This window comes from Plectropomus leopardus, chromosome 23 (assembly GCF_008729295.1).
Source record: "Plectropomus leopardus isolate mb chromosome 23, YSFRI_Pleo_2.0, whole genome shotgun sequence".
In the NCBI taxonomy this organism is placed as follows: Eukaryota; Metazoa; Chordata; class Actinopteri; order Perciformes; family Serranidae; genus Plectropomus; species Plectropomus leopardus.
Window position 1 is genome coordinate 2,935,726 of NC_056485.1, and position 20,285 is coordinate 2,956,010.

General features: G+C 38.9%; 2 protein-coding genes across 3 annotated transcripts in view; one reads left to right on the forward strand and one right to left on the reverse strand.

Moving 5' to 3' along the window:
• peli3 (pellino E3 ubiquitin protein ligase family member 3) overlaps positions 1-2,234 on the reverse strand; it is a 37,172-nt gene extending 34,938 nt beyond the window's left edge. For both annotated transcript variants that reach the window (XM_042512481.1, XM_042512480.1), the window contains exon 1: positions 1,954-2,234. The gene's annotated coding sequence lies outside the window, so the exon portion shown is untranslated. The remainder of the gene's footprint in view (positions 1-1,953) is intronic.
• Positions 2,235-5,235: 3,001 nt separating this feature from the next.
• rce1a (Ras converting CAAX endopeptidase 1a) lies at positions 5,236-17,752 on the forward strand. Its single transcript, XM_042512207.1, has 8 exons — positions 5,236-5,706; positions 8,106-8,208; positions 9,512-9,595; positions 10,581-10,659; positions 11,109-11,276; positions 12,529-12,600; positions 12,709-12,771; positions 15,860-17,752. Exons 1-8 carry the CDS (start codon positions 5,537-5,539, stop codon positions 16,087-16,089), a joined length of 969 nt encoding a protein of 322 aa, XP_042368141.1. The 5' UTR covers positions 5,236-5,536; the 3' UTR covers positions 16,090-17,752.
• Positions 17,753-20,285: the final 2,533 nt, after the last annotated feature.

The following is a 20,285-nucleotide window of genomic DNA, read 5'->3' on the forward strand; positions in this document are numbered from 1 at the left end:
TATAAAAACTTAAGATTTAAAGCTGTCTTGTGAAGCACATTTCCATTACAGATTTGTACAAAACTTAATATTTTTGAAATGTCAACAAAACACAATTGCGACATGACGTCATTTCCACTTAGTGACATTATGTGACTTCTCTCTGGCGATAAGATCCCAGGAAGCATGGCGAAGGATGGTCAAAACATTCACAGCTTTTTTTCTATTGCAGCCACCACACTAGCCGCCATTGTTTCCAATCCAAGGCCTCATAGGCATGGAATGTGAGCGATAATGGAAAGGTGAGCCCCTTATACGTATGAGGGATTTCTGGGAGGTGATAGTTCATGACTTCACAGAGGAACTGTGGATTCAAAACTTCCGAATGATCCGCTCAACTTTTTGAAGTTATGTGATGCAATAACACCTTTTGTAGCTCCTACTGCATCATGAGGGAGCCGCGTCTTACTGACAAGCACATAGCCATAGCATCATGTGACCTAGAAAAGCCAAAAAAGTGTTTCCCTTTTTAGTTCTGTGAAATATTGCCCTTTGAATCGATTGAAATACCACCTTATGCAAGCATAAAAACTTTTTACGATAAATTGGTGTTTTGTTTCTCAAAATTTACGTGTTTCCATATTTCATATTTGTAATTTCAGTTTGCTCTGTTTTAGAGGTTAATGGAAACCCGCCTACAAACATGCATCCACAGATCATCTCCAGATTAAATATGAATTAATAACCTGCATCATGCCCATTACTGCAGAGGTGGACGACACTAACTGTACGAATTGCCTTTACATATTTCGGCCTCACATATCTGCAGCCAGCATCAGCCCGACTCCAATCACAACATCGCCAAGCATCTATGTTTAGGCCTGTATGCCTAAAACTGTCATTTCCAAGCACACTTACAAATATGACTCATCACTCAGCAAACTACATTATTGTTGGATCGTTAATATCATCACAGCTACTACTTTTTAGTGTTGTGAGCCATTTTGAGGCTGACCATCCCACTAAAATCCCTTTCTCCTAAAAGCATCCTGGAAGCATCTAGAAGCAGGGAAATATTGCATGAAACTGTTAATGCGCCAGAAATGCTTCATTTCTGCTCCAGGATGATTCAAACATGGCCTCTATCTCCTCTTATTATTCCTGCTCTGTCTGTGCGGATTGCAGCGGATTGCGTTTTCCCAGGGCCATGCTTGTGTGAATGGTCCTCTACTTTCTGTTTAAGACGTTATGATGTAGTAACCTCTTCGGATTTGGATGTTGACAGAAATGGGGAAAGGAGAAACCTGCATCCATGATAAAAACTGGTATTTCTTCTCCTTTTTTACCAATAAATATCAGATTTTGCCGACATAAACAGACATTTTCCCAGGGCCATGCTGTGTGGATGGTCGTCTGCTCTCTGTTTTTAAGATGTAGTAACCTGATCGAATTTAGCCATTAATAGATGAAGGGAGAAGCAAAATCCACAAAAAATCTATTTATTCTCCTTTATCCACAATTAAAAATCTAATTTTGCCTACATAAACAAGCCATTGTGTCATTTTTAATGCAGGCTGGGCTTGTACACAGGGGATTCCACCGCACAGACAACACACACTACATGTAGGGAAGACATCAGCACGCACACACACCCTCCTTACGCACAGACACACATTTCCCTATTATACACACACACACAGCAGCAGCAGTGAGGTAAATAATGAAAAGAACAAAATCCTGTTTTGCATCACTTCCAACAGTTTAGCATCACTTACCAATCTATTTACCTCATAAAGATTCACTGGAATAAAGGTGTCAACAATCCCACAAATTAAAAAAAAAAGGTGACTTTAGCCTCCATCATGTCCCTAGCAGAGCTGTAACAAGAGGCCAGCTGGCGTCTCGTGCCATCTGCTCTGCTGCTGCTGGAAGAAAGACAGGTGATGGGGAGAATTAAGATAAACAGGCCCGTACCCGCTGATGTTTGCCAATGGAGGTCCGGGACCGGCTCGGATCCGTGCGTAATTCCTCCTCTGGGTGGATGGGTGTGTATATGTGTGTGTGTGTGTGTCTGGGTGTCAGTCCCCGTACGGCTTGAAGACGGAGGATAGCAGCGAAGATGAGGGAGAAGAAGAAGCGCAGGGCATCAGGAGCGGTAGCATCGCCTCTCCTCCCGTTCACGTTACACCGGAGACTGAGACACGTTCATCGCTGCCGGATATAACAGCAGACAGCCCCGATGTCACGCCTACGTCTCTCTCTCTCTCTCTCTTCCTCTCTCTCGCTTCCTCTCTCTCTCTCTATCTCTCTATCTCTCTCGGGCTCGAGAAACGAAAAAAAAAAATCTTGTCACACGAATATTGTGTTGACTTCACGTGATCCTCGTAAATTCGCGTTTTCTAAATGTGATGCCTTCAAGAACTCATGCAGTGTGCCTAAATGTGCATCACTTAGAGCTTCTTGCTCACAGGGGGGGGGGCAGATGGAGACACTGAAAATCTTGGGGTAACGCACTTAAGCCTTCGACATCACTTTTCTTGTGCTGCATTCAGATGCATTGGTCGTTTTCTTATTAAAACATTGAAATGCACTAAATGTCCTGCAAATTGCAAGAAATAAGTAGATTTAGAAAACATTTTTTTAAAGCTAGAGAAACATTTCCAGAGAACTAAATTCATCATTATCATTTATGTAGAGTAATAAAAACAAAATAATTACAGCTTTTTTTCCCTCAGGTCATTTCTCTGCTGTCTCAGGTGTTCAGTATTTGTTATCTTCTTCTTCTTCAAAAAAAATCTAATTTTCAGGTAATTTTCTCATACTTCTTTTTGCTATTTTCTAGGTAATTTCTTCTTAGATTCCTTATTGCCCTCTTGACATGTTTTTAAAGAAATCAAGCCAATTCGCTCAGGTTTAAAAGGGTTAAACCATAAATCAGAAATCATATCAGGGTGACCATGAGCCCCCTTTGGAGGTGAGATGGGATATCTTTTCTTTGATTAGGAAAAAAAAATCAAAGAGAGCACTTTCTAATAAGACACCCTTTATGATAAGGTTATGGTGTAATATGGTTTTTCTAAAGCTAAATATCAAATATTTCTTTTTTTTTTTTAACCCTTTAAATGCCATGTTTTTGTCATGATGCCACTATGATTTTAGAAGAAAAAACACACACAAAAAATGATTTATTATAAATATACTAAATGCAAAGTTGTTGTTTTTTGTTTGTTTCTTTTTTTATTATCACAGCCTGGGATATGTCAGTGATTAGCAGCAGCATTGATTGTGTCACTGCGCTGAGTGGAAATAGCACGTATTTCCTCCATATGCCAAATATGGTTTGAAAATGATGTCACCAGGTGAAAAATAGTCAAAATGACAAAATCCAAGTCAAAAGACCAGAATGACACCCAGAAATAATACAATGCATGTTATGTGCTTTGATGGCTGTAGGTTCAAAAATGTCAGTTTGAATAGGTTTCAATGGATCTTTTTTTTTTTACCTTAGTCTGAAGGTGACAATTTAGTTTCCACAGTGTATTTTAGATTCTTTGTAAGAGCTGAGCTGGAAATTCCAAGATTAAACAAAAATACACAATTAAAGTTTATGTCATATGCATGAAAACAGCCAAAATTAACAACAGATGAAGAGTGAAAGGTGCATTAAACATGCCCTAAGCATTAATAAATGATTTAGTAATGCTTAAAATATAACTGATACAAAATCTGCAGATTTTTTTTCACAGTTTCCAGCTGTGATCCAAAATGAGGATTTTTTTCATTTGTTTTTAGGTTGTTTTTTTTTTTTTTGTTTTGCTTGTAATGTGATAGATAACATTAATTTATAAACTTTTATTTTTCCAAATGTAAACCATAACTAAATCTAAAATCGACGGAGATGTTTTAGAAATTCTGCAAACGTAGATTCTACATGGGCCTGCAGAGACCTATCAGTTATAAGTCATTAATCGGAACCACTTCAGGTCTGTGAGGTTGTAGTTGGTGTCAGTTCTTCACCTGCTTTGGGCTGGACAGGCTATATAACTTTATCAGTGTTGGGTATTTTGTTGGCATGGCTCTTGGGGTGGCAGGGTCTGTCAGTCTGTCCAATTATAACTGTCCATTAAAAACCAGAATACCAGAAAACATGGAAAGGATTCAAACATTTATTACTTTGGCGCCATCTGGTGACAATAGTTTTGTACAAACGGATATTATGTGCAATTAATATTATTTCTACGATCATTAGCAAAAAAATTTCACAGAGGCTTACTTAATATTGGATAACATTTAAAATTATCATAGGAACAATTAGTATGCTTTGTATTTGAATGTTCAATATTTTGAAACAGGGATTATAAAAAGTGATCCCACTCTTTCCTAAAGCCTGCTCCATAGCTGTTTCTGTTCTTTTAAATGGTCTATCTATCCTCTATCCTTAGTGATACGAGTCTGTTTATGTTTACACAGCAGCTCAGTCAGCCAGCTCGTGCAATGGATCATTATGTGAGTGTAGAATATGAGCATGTTGATATGTTGTGTATGTTAAATTGTGGTTGTTTTGACAGTTTTTGTAATCAATGTATTTCCCTCATTGGTTATTTTGCCCGTTTTTATAGATATTTTGTGTATCTTATTGGTTCTTTTGCCCGCTTTTGTAGTCATTTTGTGTCCTATGGTTGTTTTGCTAGTTTTGTAGTCACTTTGTGTCTCTTTGTCGGTGTTTTGCGAGTTTTTATAATCAATTTGTGTCCCTTTTTGGTTGTTTTGCCAGTTTTTGTAATTATTTTGTGTCACTATGTGGTTGCTTTTGTGGTAGTTTTGTGTCGTTGCACTCACTTTGCATCTATTTGTCTGCGTTTGTGTCCTTTCATGATAATTTTGAGTGTCCTCGTGGTCAGTGTGTGTTAATTTGAGTGATATCTTGCAGGTGAAGACCGGGGTGGGGGGTCATGACACGTTGGGCCCCTGAGCCTGTGCTGGATAGGCGTGTTCAGTTATTCAGCCATTGGTAAACCCACTCTGGATTTAGTTTGTTTTTTTCATTTTCAGTTAGTTTCACTAACACAGGTTATAGTATCATCACAAGATGACAGGATTGATAAAATAACGTAGGGACACATTCAGCCTCAAACGAGCCCTTTTAGTGAATAATGTATAACTAATAAGCTTCTTGTCCATGTAGGAGATTTCAGCAAAGCACTGAAGGTACATGGCAGACCAGACAATGGTTGTGTGTTTATTGGGGGAGAACAAAGCTCGTGGAGTTAACCTAACAAAGGACATGACACGACAAACATTAAGTCCACAAGAGGGCGCTAAAGCAAATATTAATAACTGACAGCTGCCGTAAAACAGCGAAGAAGAAGAATATGATGACGCTGTTATAGCGCGCCACAGAAGCTAGCACTCCTGCTAGCACTGTTAGCTCATGTTGTGAAAGGAGAGTATTGACCACTTCAGTCCTCATGTCGGCGGGTGTTTTACTTTGTTAGATGGTCCAGCCACCGTCCCGGTGTCGAGCAGTAGTGAGCTTCAGTGTGACCCGGCAGTCGTCATGGCGGAGGAGGAGGATTTATCAGCGAAGCTTCTGACAGAGGAGATGAAACACAGCAATGGCGGCTTCGTACCTCCGGACGGTTTATGCTGGGTGTCCGTGCTGTCCTGTCTGCTGCTGGCCTGCTCTTACGTCGGCAGTTTGTACGTGTGGAGGAGCGACCTGCCCAGGTGAGCCGGGACACACATGCATACTCTTCAAGCTCGGTATGGTTTACCCGCTCTTTAATGCGCGGTTCTGTTACCCTGTGCTCATTCAGACACGGTTTACCTGCCCAGGACACTCAGTGCTTTAACACCAAACTCACAAACATGACATATGTCACAGAATCACACCTGATAAACATGCTCTTACTGAGCACGTGGTCCTGAGACTGTATGTGAAAGTGACTATAGTGCCTCTATGTGGTCTGTAATGAAGCATGTATCTCTGCTTGGCACTACCATGGCCGTACTAACCTATTAGGGGGACCTGGGTTCAAAATGGGGCCCCTAATCATAGCTGTTTGTTTTCTTTCAGACTTTTATTCTTTTTTTTCCTTCAGTGTGTTCTTACATGGCTCAGGCATATTTAGAAATTCAACCAAGGAACTGAAAAGTTATGAAGCACTGCACACAAGACATGGCCTGCGGTTTGGGAGGCATGTTCTCTTTAAAAATCACCCAAGATATGTAAAATCACTAAAAAAAAAAAATTGCCAAGGGTTTTTATATTTTATTAAAAAAAAAACCTAAACATTTAAGTAAGGAAAAAACTGCAGAAAAAATTAAAAAGAAAAAAAATCACCAAATTTCTTAAAAGAAAACATGCCTTCCACACCTGAGATTGCCCCTGTTTCACAAGAAGCAATACTGCAAACAAGTCATAAGACAAACGAAAAAAGACAAAACAAAGACAAAAACCATGCAGGATAAACTATATACATATATACTTAAGCAGTATCAAATCAAGGTATCAGACAAAAGTATTTAAAGTTTTACAAATGTCCAGTGTTTACTCAGCTTTTCTATCTTTCAGTCTGTGTAACGTTTGGATATAATGTCTTATTCCTATTTTCAATTCTTTTGTTTTGCTTTTAGTCCATTTATAGTTCTGAATGTAATATTTCCCATACAAAACAAATAGATTCCAGATAAATTCTTCCTGACTATCAACTACATTTTTATCATACTAAATATTATATCTTTTTTCTTTAATTGAACCCCTGAACCAGTCAATATTTTAAAGAAATGTTCCACTTCTATCCAAAATAATTTTAAGAAAAAGCAGTCACAGAGTAAGTGACATATACTTTTGATTTCATTATTACAAAAGACATAGTTTTCATTGGTTACATTTGTTATTGTTGGGAAGTGGTAGGTCTGAGGTGACTTTGCAGTTTAAAGTTGATCTTATAGTCATTGGAATTTGCTTAACACACAAAAAATTTACTCATTTTCATCTTTCAACTTTGCTAAGGAACCAAAACTCCTCTGGCCAAAACATTTTGGAACTCCAAATATGATAATATCAAAGAAAAGTCCGTTTGATATTTTAATAACAAGCACTGTCACCAAGAAAATCAAACAAGTGTCCTTTAAAACCATACATTTAATTCATCTGATAATTGCTAAGTGTAGAAATGTGGATGAAAATTGTCTTTTTTTTTTAATAATGAATCTGAAAGTTTTTCCCTTTTATTGTGTGAATGTCTGTGCGTAAAATTATTCTGAATGAAAACGAAGTTGATGGCTGGGGGAAATTTATGTTGCATGTGTTTGTTTTGTATGGGAAACATTACATTCAAAAGGAACCAAAAACACAATAATTTAAAATAGAATTAGGACATTATTATTATTATATCCAAACATTACACAAACTGAAAGATGGCAAAGTAAGAAAACACTGGACATTTGTAAAACTTTCAACAAAGATTTCTTAGATACTTTGATTTGACCCATTATATGACTATAGTTGTATATTTTTTTATTTTTTACTTTCTTATATCTTGTGTGCAGTTCTGGGATGGGAGGCAGGTTTTCTTTAAAAAAATGTGCTTTTTTTCAGTTTTTTCATCCTTTAAAATGGTAAAGAAAAAAAACCTAAACAAACAAACAAACAAAAACATCCCAGCCAGCCATTTTTTCCACAAACTTGGTATGGTCGTGAGTCACTTGCTGTCCAATCAGAATGGACCCAGGACCCACATTTGAACCGCGACCCTCCAGTTGGACAACAACCATTGTTACAGAAGGTTGTATGGCAGACTATTCTTGGTTGGAAGCAGTTGCCGGGCAACCAGTAGAGACTCCAGGAAGTCACGGGTCCTTGCCAAGAAATAGTCTAAATTGAACTATTGGGTGGATGGGACATAGCTATGCAAAAATGACTGCGAATGCTCTAAATAATAAGCGAGAGGCCAACAAAAGCCTTAAAATGATGGATTTCTGAATGGGATTTGCTGTAAGATTCTACATTGACGGCAGTCGTATATTTGTTTGCTGTTAGTTTGCTGCTCTGACAGCCGTGGCAGCTTGAGTTATGTCTGCGCTGCTCTGTGCTGGTGGTGACGATGTGATCATTTTCTCAGGGATCATCCAGCTGTGATAAAGAGACGCTTTACGAGTGTGCTCATCGTGTCGGGCCTGTCGCCTCTCTTTGTGTGGGCGTGGAGGGAGTTCACAGGGGTCAGGGTGAGTCCACGTCTCAAACTACACTGACCACAACACCTGAGGGTTCCGTTTATTAACCTTTCGGGCCCACTTTAATCTTACACACACTCGTATGGCTCTGCGCACAAAATGTACTTTTCAAAGATTCTTTGTTTTTGTTATTATCACAGTATAGGATATATCAATGATGAGCAGCAACATCGACTTTTATACATTTTTTTTGTGCACTGTCAAATACACTCATACCGCTCTGCACATAAAATGTCCTTTTCAAAATCAGGCTACAAAAAATATACATTAACATGACTTTCAACTTTCATTGAGTTTATTTTTTAAATGAAAAAACTTTAAAAATGATGATTTTTTTTCAGTAAACTACATGCAAAGTAGTTGTTGTTTTTTTTTGATGACGGTGATGATGACAGTCTGGGATATATCAATGATCAGCAGCAACATTGATTGTGACAGTGCACCAAGTGGTAATAGCATGTATTTTCTCCATATGCCAAATATAGTAAAAGTGATGTCATCGTGTGGAAAATAGTCAAAATGACAAATATCCGAGGCAAAAGCCCGGAATGACACCCAGAAATAATACAATGCATGTTTTTATGTTTTGGTGGCCGTGGGATGAAAAATGTCAGTTTGAATGGGGTTCAATGGAGCATTTTTTGCACAGAACAGTATGAATGTAACACTTTTTTGTATGTTTTAGACTTCTTGTAAGTGCTATGCTGAAAATTCTAAGATTTCACAGTAATACACCAGCTTGCCAAAATCTACGAGATGGCAAATTCGAAACTTTGAAGTGTTTCAAAACCTGTTCGCTCTACATTTATCATTGTTTTTGTGCAAGCTCCCTTTTCCCCACCCCAAAAACCTACCTCAATAGGTGTCATGCAAATCAAATCAAACTGCTATTGATTTAGTTCTTGTAGGATATGGTGACTGTTTCATATCAATATTAGCTATGTTACCTAATGACGTCAGTCGTATGCTATGCTACAATTAGTTTGTAGAACGTTTTAATGGTTTCATTCATTCAGGGAAGCTTAATCTGCCCGGATTTAGCACCAAAGCATTTAGCATTTTTTAGCACCATGTGACATTTCGAAACCCATCTTGAGCTACGTGCCAAAGCCAGAAGTGACGAAACTTTTCGAAAAAAGTTCGATCTTCTGTGTCGAAATTGCTATCTCTAGTTAAATTGACAGTGCTGTTGTGTTGCGTTGCTGTCAGACACATCAGCTATTGTTATCAGGCTGGCTTTTGACACTGTGTGTGTGTGTGTGTGTGTGTGTGTGTGTGTGTGTGTGTGTGTCAGACTGGCCCATCGTTACTGGCTCTCATGGGGATCCGGTTTGAAGGTCTCATTCCAGCCGTCATCCTTCCTCTGATGCTCACCATGGTAAGATACTCTCCTTATTAAAGTGCACAAGTCTTTCACTCTGTGAGCACAGATAGTGTGTGAAATGAGACAGACAGCTGCACACAGGTGTTCTGAAAAGGAAGTAAGTAAAGCTAGTTTGGCTGATTAGTTCCACTTCTCACACAGTCAGCAGCAGCAGCTGTGACACACAGGTTATAGAGGCAATTAAGGTACTTTATATGATTTACTTTTACCGATGCCAAGTTTCGCAAAACATAAGACTGCTCAGTGACAGTGCTGACTGCTTATTTTACTCATGATAAGACTTGTAGCACATAAAAAGAACACCACATGGACATTTTAACAAGGTTTAAAAGTGGCTTTTCATTTGAGTGGATCTTCAAATGCAGCTCTACTCAGTGGGTATTTATTCACTCATCCACTCATGTTAGCTGCTCTTTACCTCATTCCCACTGCACTAAAAACCCACTAACACTAGCTAATATCTGCTTTTTTTAATGCAAGGGAAAATGTATAATCAGCATTCACAAATGTCTCTGCAGTAGTTATGGGTAGCGCTTACTGATATATTGAATATACTTAAAGCACTGCAGTTTGTTCCATGTGCAATATATAAAATGACTATATTATCAACATCGAGTATAAATTGTCATGCTGTTTTTGTATTAGCCACTAGATTTTCAGTTTTTTGGCTCTCTCCTGCAGCTTTCTGCCTCACACACACACAGATACACACACAGACACACACACACAGACACAGACACACACAGACACAGACACACACAGACACAGACACACACAGACACACACACACACACACACACACACACACACACACACACACACACACACACACACAACAGGGCTTTTGCAGAGCTCCAGACTGTGAATATTTAGTCACATTTTGCAACTGTGGAACACTGCTGCGATTTACAATATTATGAATATATGAATGTGTGTGTGTGTGTGTGTGTGTGTGTGTGTGTATGGTTCTGTGCTGCAGGTCCTGTTTCTGGGCCCCCTCATGCAGCTGGCTATGGACTGTCCCTGGAGCTTCATGGATGGGATGCGGGTGGCTTTGGGTGAGACAGCCTATATGCTGGATTTTATTCTGATGTCACAGATTTTAGGGCCATTCCTAATATGGACCAAATCTTTTTCTTCTGTTCTTCTATTGTGTTGTTATGCATTTTTTTTTTACACTAATGCTGATTTGTTTGATGTTAAATGTTATTTATCCTTCAGCCTACCGAATGTGAATCCAAGTTATTCCCGTTAAAGAGCTTAATGTCCAGTAAATTTTCCCTGAATAAACAATGGAGACAAAAAAAATATCTGCACAGCGTGATGCTTTTGATGCATGCTAACTTTGAAAGGTTATTGTTGTTTTGGATCCTCAACTCACACAACAGCAGTCATGTCCTTTGTCTAAATGTTGCTGAAAAATCATTGTGACGGTGTAAACGATGTCAGTGAAGTGTAATGGAGGTGAAACAGAGGAGCTGACCTCCTGCTCTCTGTGCTCCTGCAGACCCCTGGTTTTGGACGTTGTGTTTCAGCGACATGCGCTGGCTGAGGAATCAGGTGGTGGCTCCCCTCACAGAGGAGCTGGTGTTCAGGGCCTGCATGTTGCCCATGCTGGTTCCCTGTGCTGGTCCACTCACTGCCATCTTCACCTGCCCCCTCTTCTTTGGAGTTGGTGAGTTTTGCCACACTGTCACACTTTATATCCAGGTATCCACTATAAAAATCTATGAGTTATTATACAGTGATCATGATGCGTCTATTTTCTATAACAAAATTAAAGGCCGTACCAGTTGTTTGTTTTTTTTCAATTTGATTACTTTTTTATTTTTTTATTTTTATCGACCATTTTTAATGTGTATGCTGTATAGTTTTAGATCTTAAGATGTATTTTTTCCCTCCATTCCAAGCCTCCTGGTCTGGTTTTGTGCTGTATGTTTTCATTTTATTCACAAAAAATCACTTAATTAAATTAAATAAGGTGAGGATGCACCACCTGAAGAACTGCTCACACTAGAGACACAAGTTGTTAAATTTTTGAGCAGTAAGAACATTGATCTGGATAGTGAGAACATCTCAGCCTGCCACAGCCTTCCACGTAAGGATAAAAATGCCAAACCAACCATTGTTGTTCAGCTTACTAACAGAAAGTATAAGATTAATTTACTACGACAGGCAAAAAAACTAAAGGGCACAGGGGTGTACATAAATGAGCAGTATGTTTCCATGTTATTCACAAAAAAACCCTTTTTTTTTAAAATTGATATTTTTTGCCCATTTATATACAATAACAAAAAATTAACCATACAGTTATAAAATTGTTTTTATGTATTAAAATGATTCAGTCAGTCAGTCATTTTCTGTAACCGCTTGTCCTTGTAAGGATCGCGGGGGGGCTGGAGCCATTCCAAGCTGTCATCGGGCAGAAGGCGGGGTTCACCCTGGACAGGTCCCCAGACTATCGCAGGGCCGACACATATAGACAGATAACCATACACGCTCACAGTCACACCTAAGGGCAATTTAGAGTCACCAATCAACCTGAGCTGCATGTCTTTCGACTGTGGGAGGGCGCCCATGGACTGAACCCCGTTCCAATCGGGTTTCGAACCAGGGACTCTCTTGCTGTGAGGCAACATTGCTAACCACGATGCCACCGTGCCGCCCCCTATTAAAAATTAAGGGCTGAATTAGGCTGAATCTTGGCGTTATTGTGCCTACCTTAAATACTTAAAGCATTGTCCTAACTCCACCCAAAATAACTGTGAAATCAACTAAACAAAGGGAAGTCTAATGAAGAAACACAACATCACAAGTCAGAAGCAAATAAACAAAACATAGAAGGAAAGATGGATGTAAATCCTAACATTTGGTGCGCGGGTGGTTATATTTTCTGCATTTCTTCAGTGTTCTTGTTTCTCCTCCAGCTCACTTCCACCATGTGATCGAGCTGCTGAGGTTCAGACAGGGGACGCTGTTGGGGATTTTCCTCTCTGCAGGTGAGAACTCGTGTTCAAGTCATCAGTACATTCATTGTGACACTGTCAGCTGGGGACACTCTGGCAGAAAGAAGCTGATGATGAACCGTGTTTCTCTGGTTTAAACAGTGTTCCAGTTCTCCTACACAGCAGTTTTCGGGGCCTACACTGCCTTCATCTTCATCAGAACAGGTAAGCAGCCTTTCGTTTACAGCGTACCTTTTGACGCTAAAGTGAGGAAGTTTGCTACGGCTGCTGGGTGGAGCTTCATTTGGCTTGACGGTATCCAACATGGTCACAAAGTTTCTCATTTTACAGTTAAACAGTGTACTAAAATAGAGAATATTTGAGTAGAGAAACAGGCAATGGAGGAACAGAATCTGGATTCAGATTGATCAGAGCTGCAGAGTTTGACAGTTTAACTGCAGCTCATGTGCAGTGATTGACATGATTGACAGCTGAGTTGGAGACTCTTTCGCTTGTTATTGATCACGTGATGAATTTTTGTTAATGTCATTTAAATCACTATGAGCAGGCAGAGGAGTATGGTCTTTTCACAGGTTATTTGTCTAATTTGTCAGGATATAGCAGTAGTTTCAGCAAATATGAAAAAAGTTATATTTATAAGCGTCACCATCTACAGCATTGAGCACAGCATCTTGGCCTGCTAGTTGTTTCTGGACGCGGATATCAATCAATACCAAAAAAATGAGATGTTTCCTAAACTGATGAAATACCTAAGAATTTGTTCTCATGAGGGAAGAAAATCTTCTTCTTCAACAACATGTACACTATTTTGGGACAAAAGGTATTGTAGCAACCCTTGAGTATAGGTCAAATGACTTTCTCTATAAACTCTTAATCGTATAATACTCATGATGGTACTTTAGTAAGCAGACAGTCATATGTGCTCTGCATTCAGTAGTAAATGCCTTAAATAAAAATGGTGTCCAGTAGACCAACTCTATGGTTACAACCAGTCTGTATTGAACTAATTCTACATTAATTAGGAACTGTTTACACGGCAACTGTTCTTGCATGAAATGTAAAAGCTTTGTTGCAGTTTGACCTTTTGTTAACACGACAACGGCGTTTTGTGGGCCTGAAAACTCAAAATACAACCCCTTCTGTCACCGTGTAAACTTCGTGCATGCACCTGGTGTTCTTCTATGGTGTGCCATTACGAAGTTACACCGCCAACTAATAGCCTGCCATGCATACAGAGTTTTCGGTTGTTTTTGCCTATCTGTACACAAGCATTGTTTTTACAATGTTATCATATGAACACAGATTTTTTTTAAAATCCAAAGGAAAGACTTCTCCATTTTTAGTAGGGCTGTTCTCTTCTAAATGTGGCCTTAGGCTCACGGTATAGACAGTTTGTGCAGACACAGAAAAAGTCATGCACGATATGTATGGAATGGTTCGGATGAATCCATCATTCCAATCTCCTCCCACGGTATAGTGGTTATCTCGAGTACAATGTTGGGCTTGTTCTAAAAAAGTGGTTTGAAACATCAGACCAGACCAGTGAATCAAGCTTCACCACCAGGTGTCGCACTTGACTCAGTAGCTCCTGACTGGAGCTTAATGAGACTCAGCTCTGTTACTACCTCCACTGCCTCCCCCCATTCAGTGTTTGTGTGCTTCATTCTGCAGTGCAACATTCAAATCTTCAACAGATTTTAGTTTCCTCATCTCGTCACCTCAAAAAACACATTCACTTTTTAGTAAACAAACATAACTTGCACAATGCAGGTCTCCCCCATGTAGTATATTGAAAATAATTAATTTTTGTGTTACATCTATAAACATAGTGGCATCAAAACAAAAACTTGACATCATCGACACATCATAGCCTGTGATAATTATTTAAAAAATCTCCTTTAAATGTATCATATTGAAAATAATTAATTAATTATTAAATTAATGAGTATTTGATATTCATGAATAGGACTGATGTTGGTTAAAACTTAAGCTGATGAAAGTAGAAAATATTATTAATATTTAATATTTTTTAGAGCTTGATTTTGAGAAGCGCATTTTGTGTTGTGAGTGTGTGTAATATTAAAGCCGGGCCCTAAGGGTTAATGATGTTGTTATAATGCTTATTACTGATGCAATACAAGTTGTATTTATCGCTGTGACAGCTACTTTTGGATTTTCCTGAATGTGTCATAATGACCAATGCTTATTACATCCATACATGTGAACGCTGTCGCATTGTTTGAAACGTTTATAATTCTCCACATAATTTCTTGTTTTGTTAATATTATGTTAATATTGCTGATGGCTCAGTATCACAATGGTGGCTATGCATTTGACCCTTTGATTGCCATAATAGGCAACGAGGACTTGTGTTCACTTCCTAGATTCTCAGGTTAAAGAGCCAAGTGATTGGTTACATAGCCAGGGATTCTCCTGATGGCTTATGGGTCTTGTAGTCAATGCCACTTAGGAGCTCCATACGAGAACTGAACTCCTGACAGGTACCGTAGACTATTAGAAATTAACAGAAATGATAAACAATGGCTCCTCTGTTGTCTTAAAAGAAAAAAAGCCTTTCTAATCAAGTTTTCTTGAAGAGTTTGCTCACTTAGAACAAATTGGGTTGATTTCTTTAAAAAAACATGGGGAAAAAAGGCAATGAGTAAAAATGGTACTAAATGTTTTCCATTGAGTTACATCAGTTTAAACTCACTGAAACATGTTCACCTGACTATTTTCTTTAAAAAAGACGCTGTAGATGACTAGAACTTGGAGGTGTTAGCTGAAAGAAATGAACGGAATTAGCAAGGAATCTGGAAAAACTACATGAACGTTACCTGAAAATTAGTTTAAAATGATAAACATGATAAAGAAAGTAAAATAAAACACAGAAATGTGTTAATTTTAAAAATCAGAAAATTCTAAAAAATTTGTAACATCATTTTTAATATGTAATTTAGATAATATTGAATGTTGTTTTTTGCATGATTTCCTTTTCTTTATCCCCTAGACATTTTCTCCTTGGTTAAAAAAAAACCAAACAATTTTAAATCTAATTTCTTGCAATTTGTGAAACATTTAGTCACATTTTACTCATTGGTTTTTTTTCACATCAGTTTGCTCATGGTTCAAACGTTTAAATATTTGTAAAAGGTGTCTGAAAGCTGCACAAGGAAAGTGATGTCGCCCCAGATTTTAAAGGGTGAAATACAATTTAAAACCATCACTCGAAGAGCCAGAAGAACAGAAAAAACGTAAATCAACTCTGCTCTGGTGTGAATGTGTGTTTCAGGTCACCTGATGGGTCCGGTGCTCTGCCACTCCTTCTGTAACTACATGGGTTTTCCTGCTATCAGCACAGCGATGGAGCACCCTCACCGTTTCACCGTCCTCTCCTCCTACCTGATGGGTGTTCTTCTCTTCCTCCTTTTCCTCTTTCCCTTTACCGATCCCTCCTTCTATGGTCTCCCCACACCGGTGTGCACCCTTACTTCCTCCCCCAGCTCCCTTTGCCTCTCTTGATCCCTTCCTCCCCACTCTTTTCTCTTCTGTTGTCACATCACCTTCCACTGGTGAAGCAGTCGAGGGTTGTTTTTTTTTTTTTTTTGCCAAGTTACAGTTCAGGTCAGGTCCAGTTTGGACCGACAGCGCTAACAGCCATGTAGACTTTGTTGCCATTGAGAGGTGGGAAATCGGTAGCCATTTTCTGTGGTGTGTGGACCCTTGATATGTCAATGCATTCACGTGACATATTTCAGCTAATCAGCAGCAGTTCTTTGCTGACTCAGATTGGATAGGTGGGGGTCCATGTTGCTGGGAATGAACTAAGATCGTCCTGTTCGAGGATGGCATCTGTTATCTTTGGCCTTTGCTGCCAAACTGATCCTGGTTTATCACTGAAGGACAGTTTCTCCAGAGATCCTCTCACACTGATAGACCTCGTCAGTTTAGGATGAAGCATCAGAATGTACCTTTTTGGTGTACTCATTTTCCTCTCAGCCTGCCTCCTCTTTCCAACGATAATTCTGGTTCTTGCAACTTAGGTCTTATTTTTCGTAATTTTGGAGGCCAGTAAGAATACAAGGTTATTGCACAGATTTGGGCACAAATTGACATCAAAAAGAAGTCCGGAGGAACAGCAAATTTCATAAGCCAATTATTACCCAATTGTGACCATCAACACAATTCCTGGTTAACTATAAATTGCTATTCTTGTAGTAGTTGTACATATTCATTTGTACTACAGCAGCTACGTGTTTTCAGAACTGAGTCAGTCCTTCCAGGATTTCACAATGTTGCAATCACAACATTTAATGCAGATATGGCAAATCCTTATGAATTCTGCATGACCTTGCAATTTTGTCCAATCACTGCAATTTTAACCATATAAAACGGGTAAAAACTTATTTTAACATATTTATTGTTATCTGATTTCATTGTAGAATTGTGCGCAGCGTGTTGATTCACTCATCCCTCCTTTTCTCGCTCTGTTTTTATCATGAGACTACAGTTACCTGTGTGACAGAGTCACACACACAATGACAGGTATAACTTTTAGCACCACACGGCTAACGTTACCCAACTTATATTTAAGGATTTAATGAGTCTAGCCCTTTTTGCGTCAGTGGGGTGGGTCTGTTCAACTGCTCTGAGTTGGATGTTAGCTGCCTTTTCTGTGTTAGCGTTTGGGCGGTATGTAATATTTCATACCTTCCTGAAAAGAGAATGTAATATTCTCACAGCAATTTTCCATGTTAAACAAAGAAATACAACTGTACGCCTTTTGAATTCAACGTTCTCTCGGTCACAGAAGACTGAAAAGGCTTAATTGCCCTGTTAACTCTTAAAAAACATTTTTAAAAAAATCATAAAACACTATATTCAAACTGACAGAAACAAAATAAAACTCACCCAAGCTGTCTCGGTTTATCTTGCTAGTTATCTATTTAATAAGTCCACTGTTCGAACAACCACCATCTCCGATTTGGTCCAAATTAATTCTTAATTTGCCATGTTTGATGTTAAAAACATGCTGTTATTACCCAAACAGTCTCTTTCTACTGTTGCTGGTTCTCTCACCACCACTAGGTGCCACAGTGTCTTTGAGCTTAGCTGCCTGTTCCACCAGTAGAGACAGACTGAGTTCTGGTGGTGCATGCTATGCAATACATACAATGAGTTTAATAAAAAGAGGAGCTCCTGTATTTATGACAGGAATGAAAAACATACCTTCAGGATTACTAAATACCCTGGTATACTGTGATACCGCCCAAGGGTGGTTCAGGTATGGATTTTAGACTTGGTAGTACTTGTTTGGTTCAGTTGAATCTACAGGAAGCGAGTATAGTCCCGGTTTGGCCCACAGTTGAAATAAACCAGAATTATCCATTAATGCTGTTGAGCGTCTCTTGAGCGACACAGGGAAGTCATTGGGGTGCTCTTTTGAAGAAACAGTTTTTCCAGTGAACATAGTGAGAGTCAAAACCCTCACTAAAACCTCAACGCTGCATAGAGGCTCATAGAGATCTTTACCTCTCCAGATTTAGATCCATGATTGTTCAGTGTAGCTGCACTGGAGAACAGGGATATTGGGGTGAAGTTGGAATAGGAAGTAAGAACCAGAAATGCAGTCTACATCATCTTTACTTGTTTTTTTATGTTCCGGTCTTGTTTAAAACGATAACATTTCATCAGACTTCCTAGTTTGAGATCAGACATGAGGACTTTGCTGTTATAGAGACGCATTCAACTAGAAGCGCTCAGTGTTTTGTACCTTATATTACTGGTTATTTATTTACTTCTGCATGTTTCAGTGCTCATAGTCATTGTTTTGTTGGTGAAGGTGGGTGATGGGATAGTCTAGGGGGTTTACTGATCATAATGGCTGAATTATACTCGGGGTAAAGACAAACTGGTTGCAAACTCTGAATTTGTGTAGCCTGAAGCGTCTGCATTAGTGTCCTTACACAGAGTATGTTTTTATCTGTTATAGCTGGAGATTTTTCTGTTCTTGCGGGGATCTTTCCTTTGACTTTCTAAACGAGCCTCGTAGCCTTGTTGTCATATGCTGATCGCTTATTGTTATTCCATTTTGAGCATCTTGCCCACAGAAGCTTACAGCCTCTAAACCAGTTACTGTTAAATGGGTCTCCATGATTATTTTAGGCTGTCTCTTAGCCAGTATATCTGTAGATGTAAAAGGTGTGGTTGTGCGGACTCCTCCCAATCTCTCTCTACCTATATATGGCCTTTAATCAAAGGTAGCGTGAGATTCAGACACTCAGGTGTCGTTAAGTAGAGAAAGAATGCTCAGACCAGAGTTGGAAATTAACTTTTTTGTCCACCTGCCTTTGTGGCTAGTGAATTCGAAAAACCAACCAATTACTCAGTAGGTTACCATTGTTTTGTTGGCTGGTGAGTGAAACAAATCTAGCAGCCACTTGCATATTTTACTAGCATTTGGCTGGTGGCTGTTGCTAATTTCCAACCCTGGCTCTGACCACTAAACGGCATACTGCAGCTACTGTATTCACAATACAGAGCCAGGAAAGATCAGTGCATTCTCACATGTACACAGATTTAATACAAAAAATTAAGATAAAAATACCATCACATGACTTTCACTGTTAAGGGAAACTCATTTGTTATAATAGTTTTGGCCTTCAGTTCTTATAACTGTTCCTCACTAACACAGATAGCTACAGAGTCTGATAGAACTATAATAGGCTTGGGCAGTATGTAATATTTCATACCTTCATAGCTTCCTTTTCACCGGGGTATGTGGTATATTTGATGGTATAAGTGATGGCAATTGCGCTACTTACTTTCAGCTTTGCAGACTCTTATTAAAAAGAGAAATACAACTGTACACCTTTTAAATTCAAATCTCTCTTGGTCACAGAAGCCTGAGAAGGCCTTATTGCCTTGTTAACTCATCTTAAAACCCATTTCATTCAAACTTGACAGAAACAAAATAGAACTCTCCCAAACCTTCTCGTTAGTACATCCACTGTTCCAACAATAGCCAGTTCCAGTTTGGTCAAAACAAATCCTGAATTCACCAAGTCAGATGTTAAAAACATGCTGTTATGCCCCATGGTCTCTCTCTGCTGTTGCTGGCTGCCAGCTGTTTACAGTCCTGTATCTTCTCCTTCCACCACTAGATGTTGCTGTGTCTTATAGCTCAGCTGCCTATTCCACCAGTAGAGACAGGAGACTGAGCTTTGGTGGTGCATGCTGTGCACTACATACAATAAATGTAATAGAAAAAGGAGCACCTGTATTTATAACAGGAATGATAAAACATACCATCAGAATTTCTTAATACCCTGGTATATTGAAATACTGTGATACTGCCCAAGCCTAATCACTGACTTTTTTTTTCTCTAAAAGTGTTATTTCACTTTACCTTATAGAGTGAATGGCACAACCAGCTTGTGTCCTTGCTGCGAAACAACCAAACTGTAAAACTAGACGATTGTTTTCTTCATGGGACCACATAGTTCGACTCATTAACCTCTCACTCTGAGGGGCATAGCACCAAATTTTCGCCTTATGCATAAGCAGTCTCTGTGGGCCCCCTGCCCTTTTTCTCTTGATTCATGTCTCGTTCACGCACCTTTAGAATTTTTTTCCTTTTTTTTTTTTTTTTTTTTTTTTTTAAAGGTCAGTTTGCTTTCTTTCCCTTTTCTTTGTTTCTTGGGAATGGATATGTGCAG

What these genes read in the sequence shown, in the direction of transcription:
- rce1a (XM_042512207.1), top strand. Translation starts at nt 5,537, where the DNA reads ATGGCGGAGGAGGAGGATTTATCAGCGAAGCTTCTGACAGAGGAGATG. An exon ending in TGGGATGCGGGTGGCTTTGG is followed by an intron (nt 10,660 to 11,108) that starts GTGAGACAGCCT and finishes GTGCTCCTGCAG; the next exon opens with ACCCCTGGTTTTGGACGTTG. An exon ending in CCCCCTCTTCTTTGGAGTTG is followed by an intron (nt 11,277 to 12,528) that starts GTGAGTTTTGCC and finishes TTTCTCCTCCAG; the next exon opens with CTCACTTCCACCATGTGATC.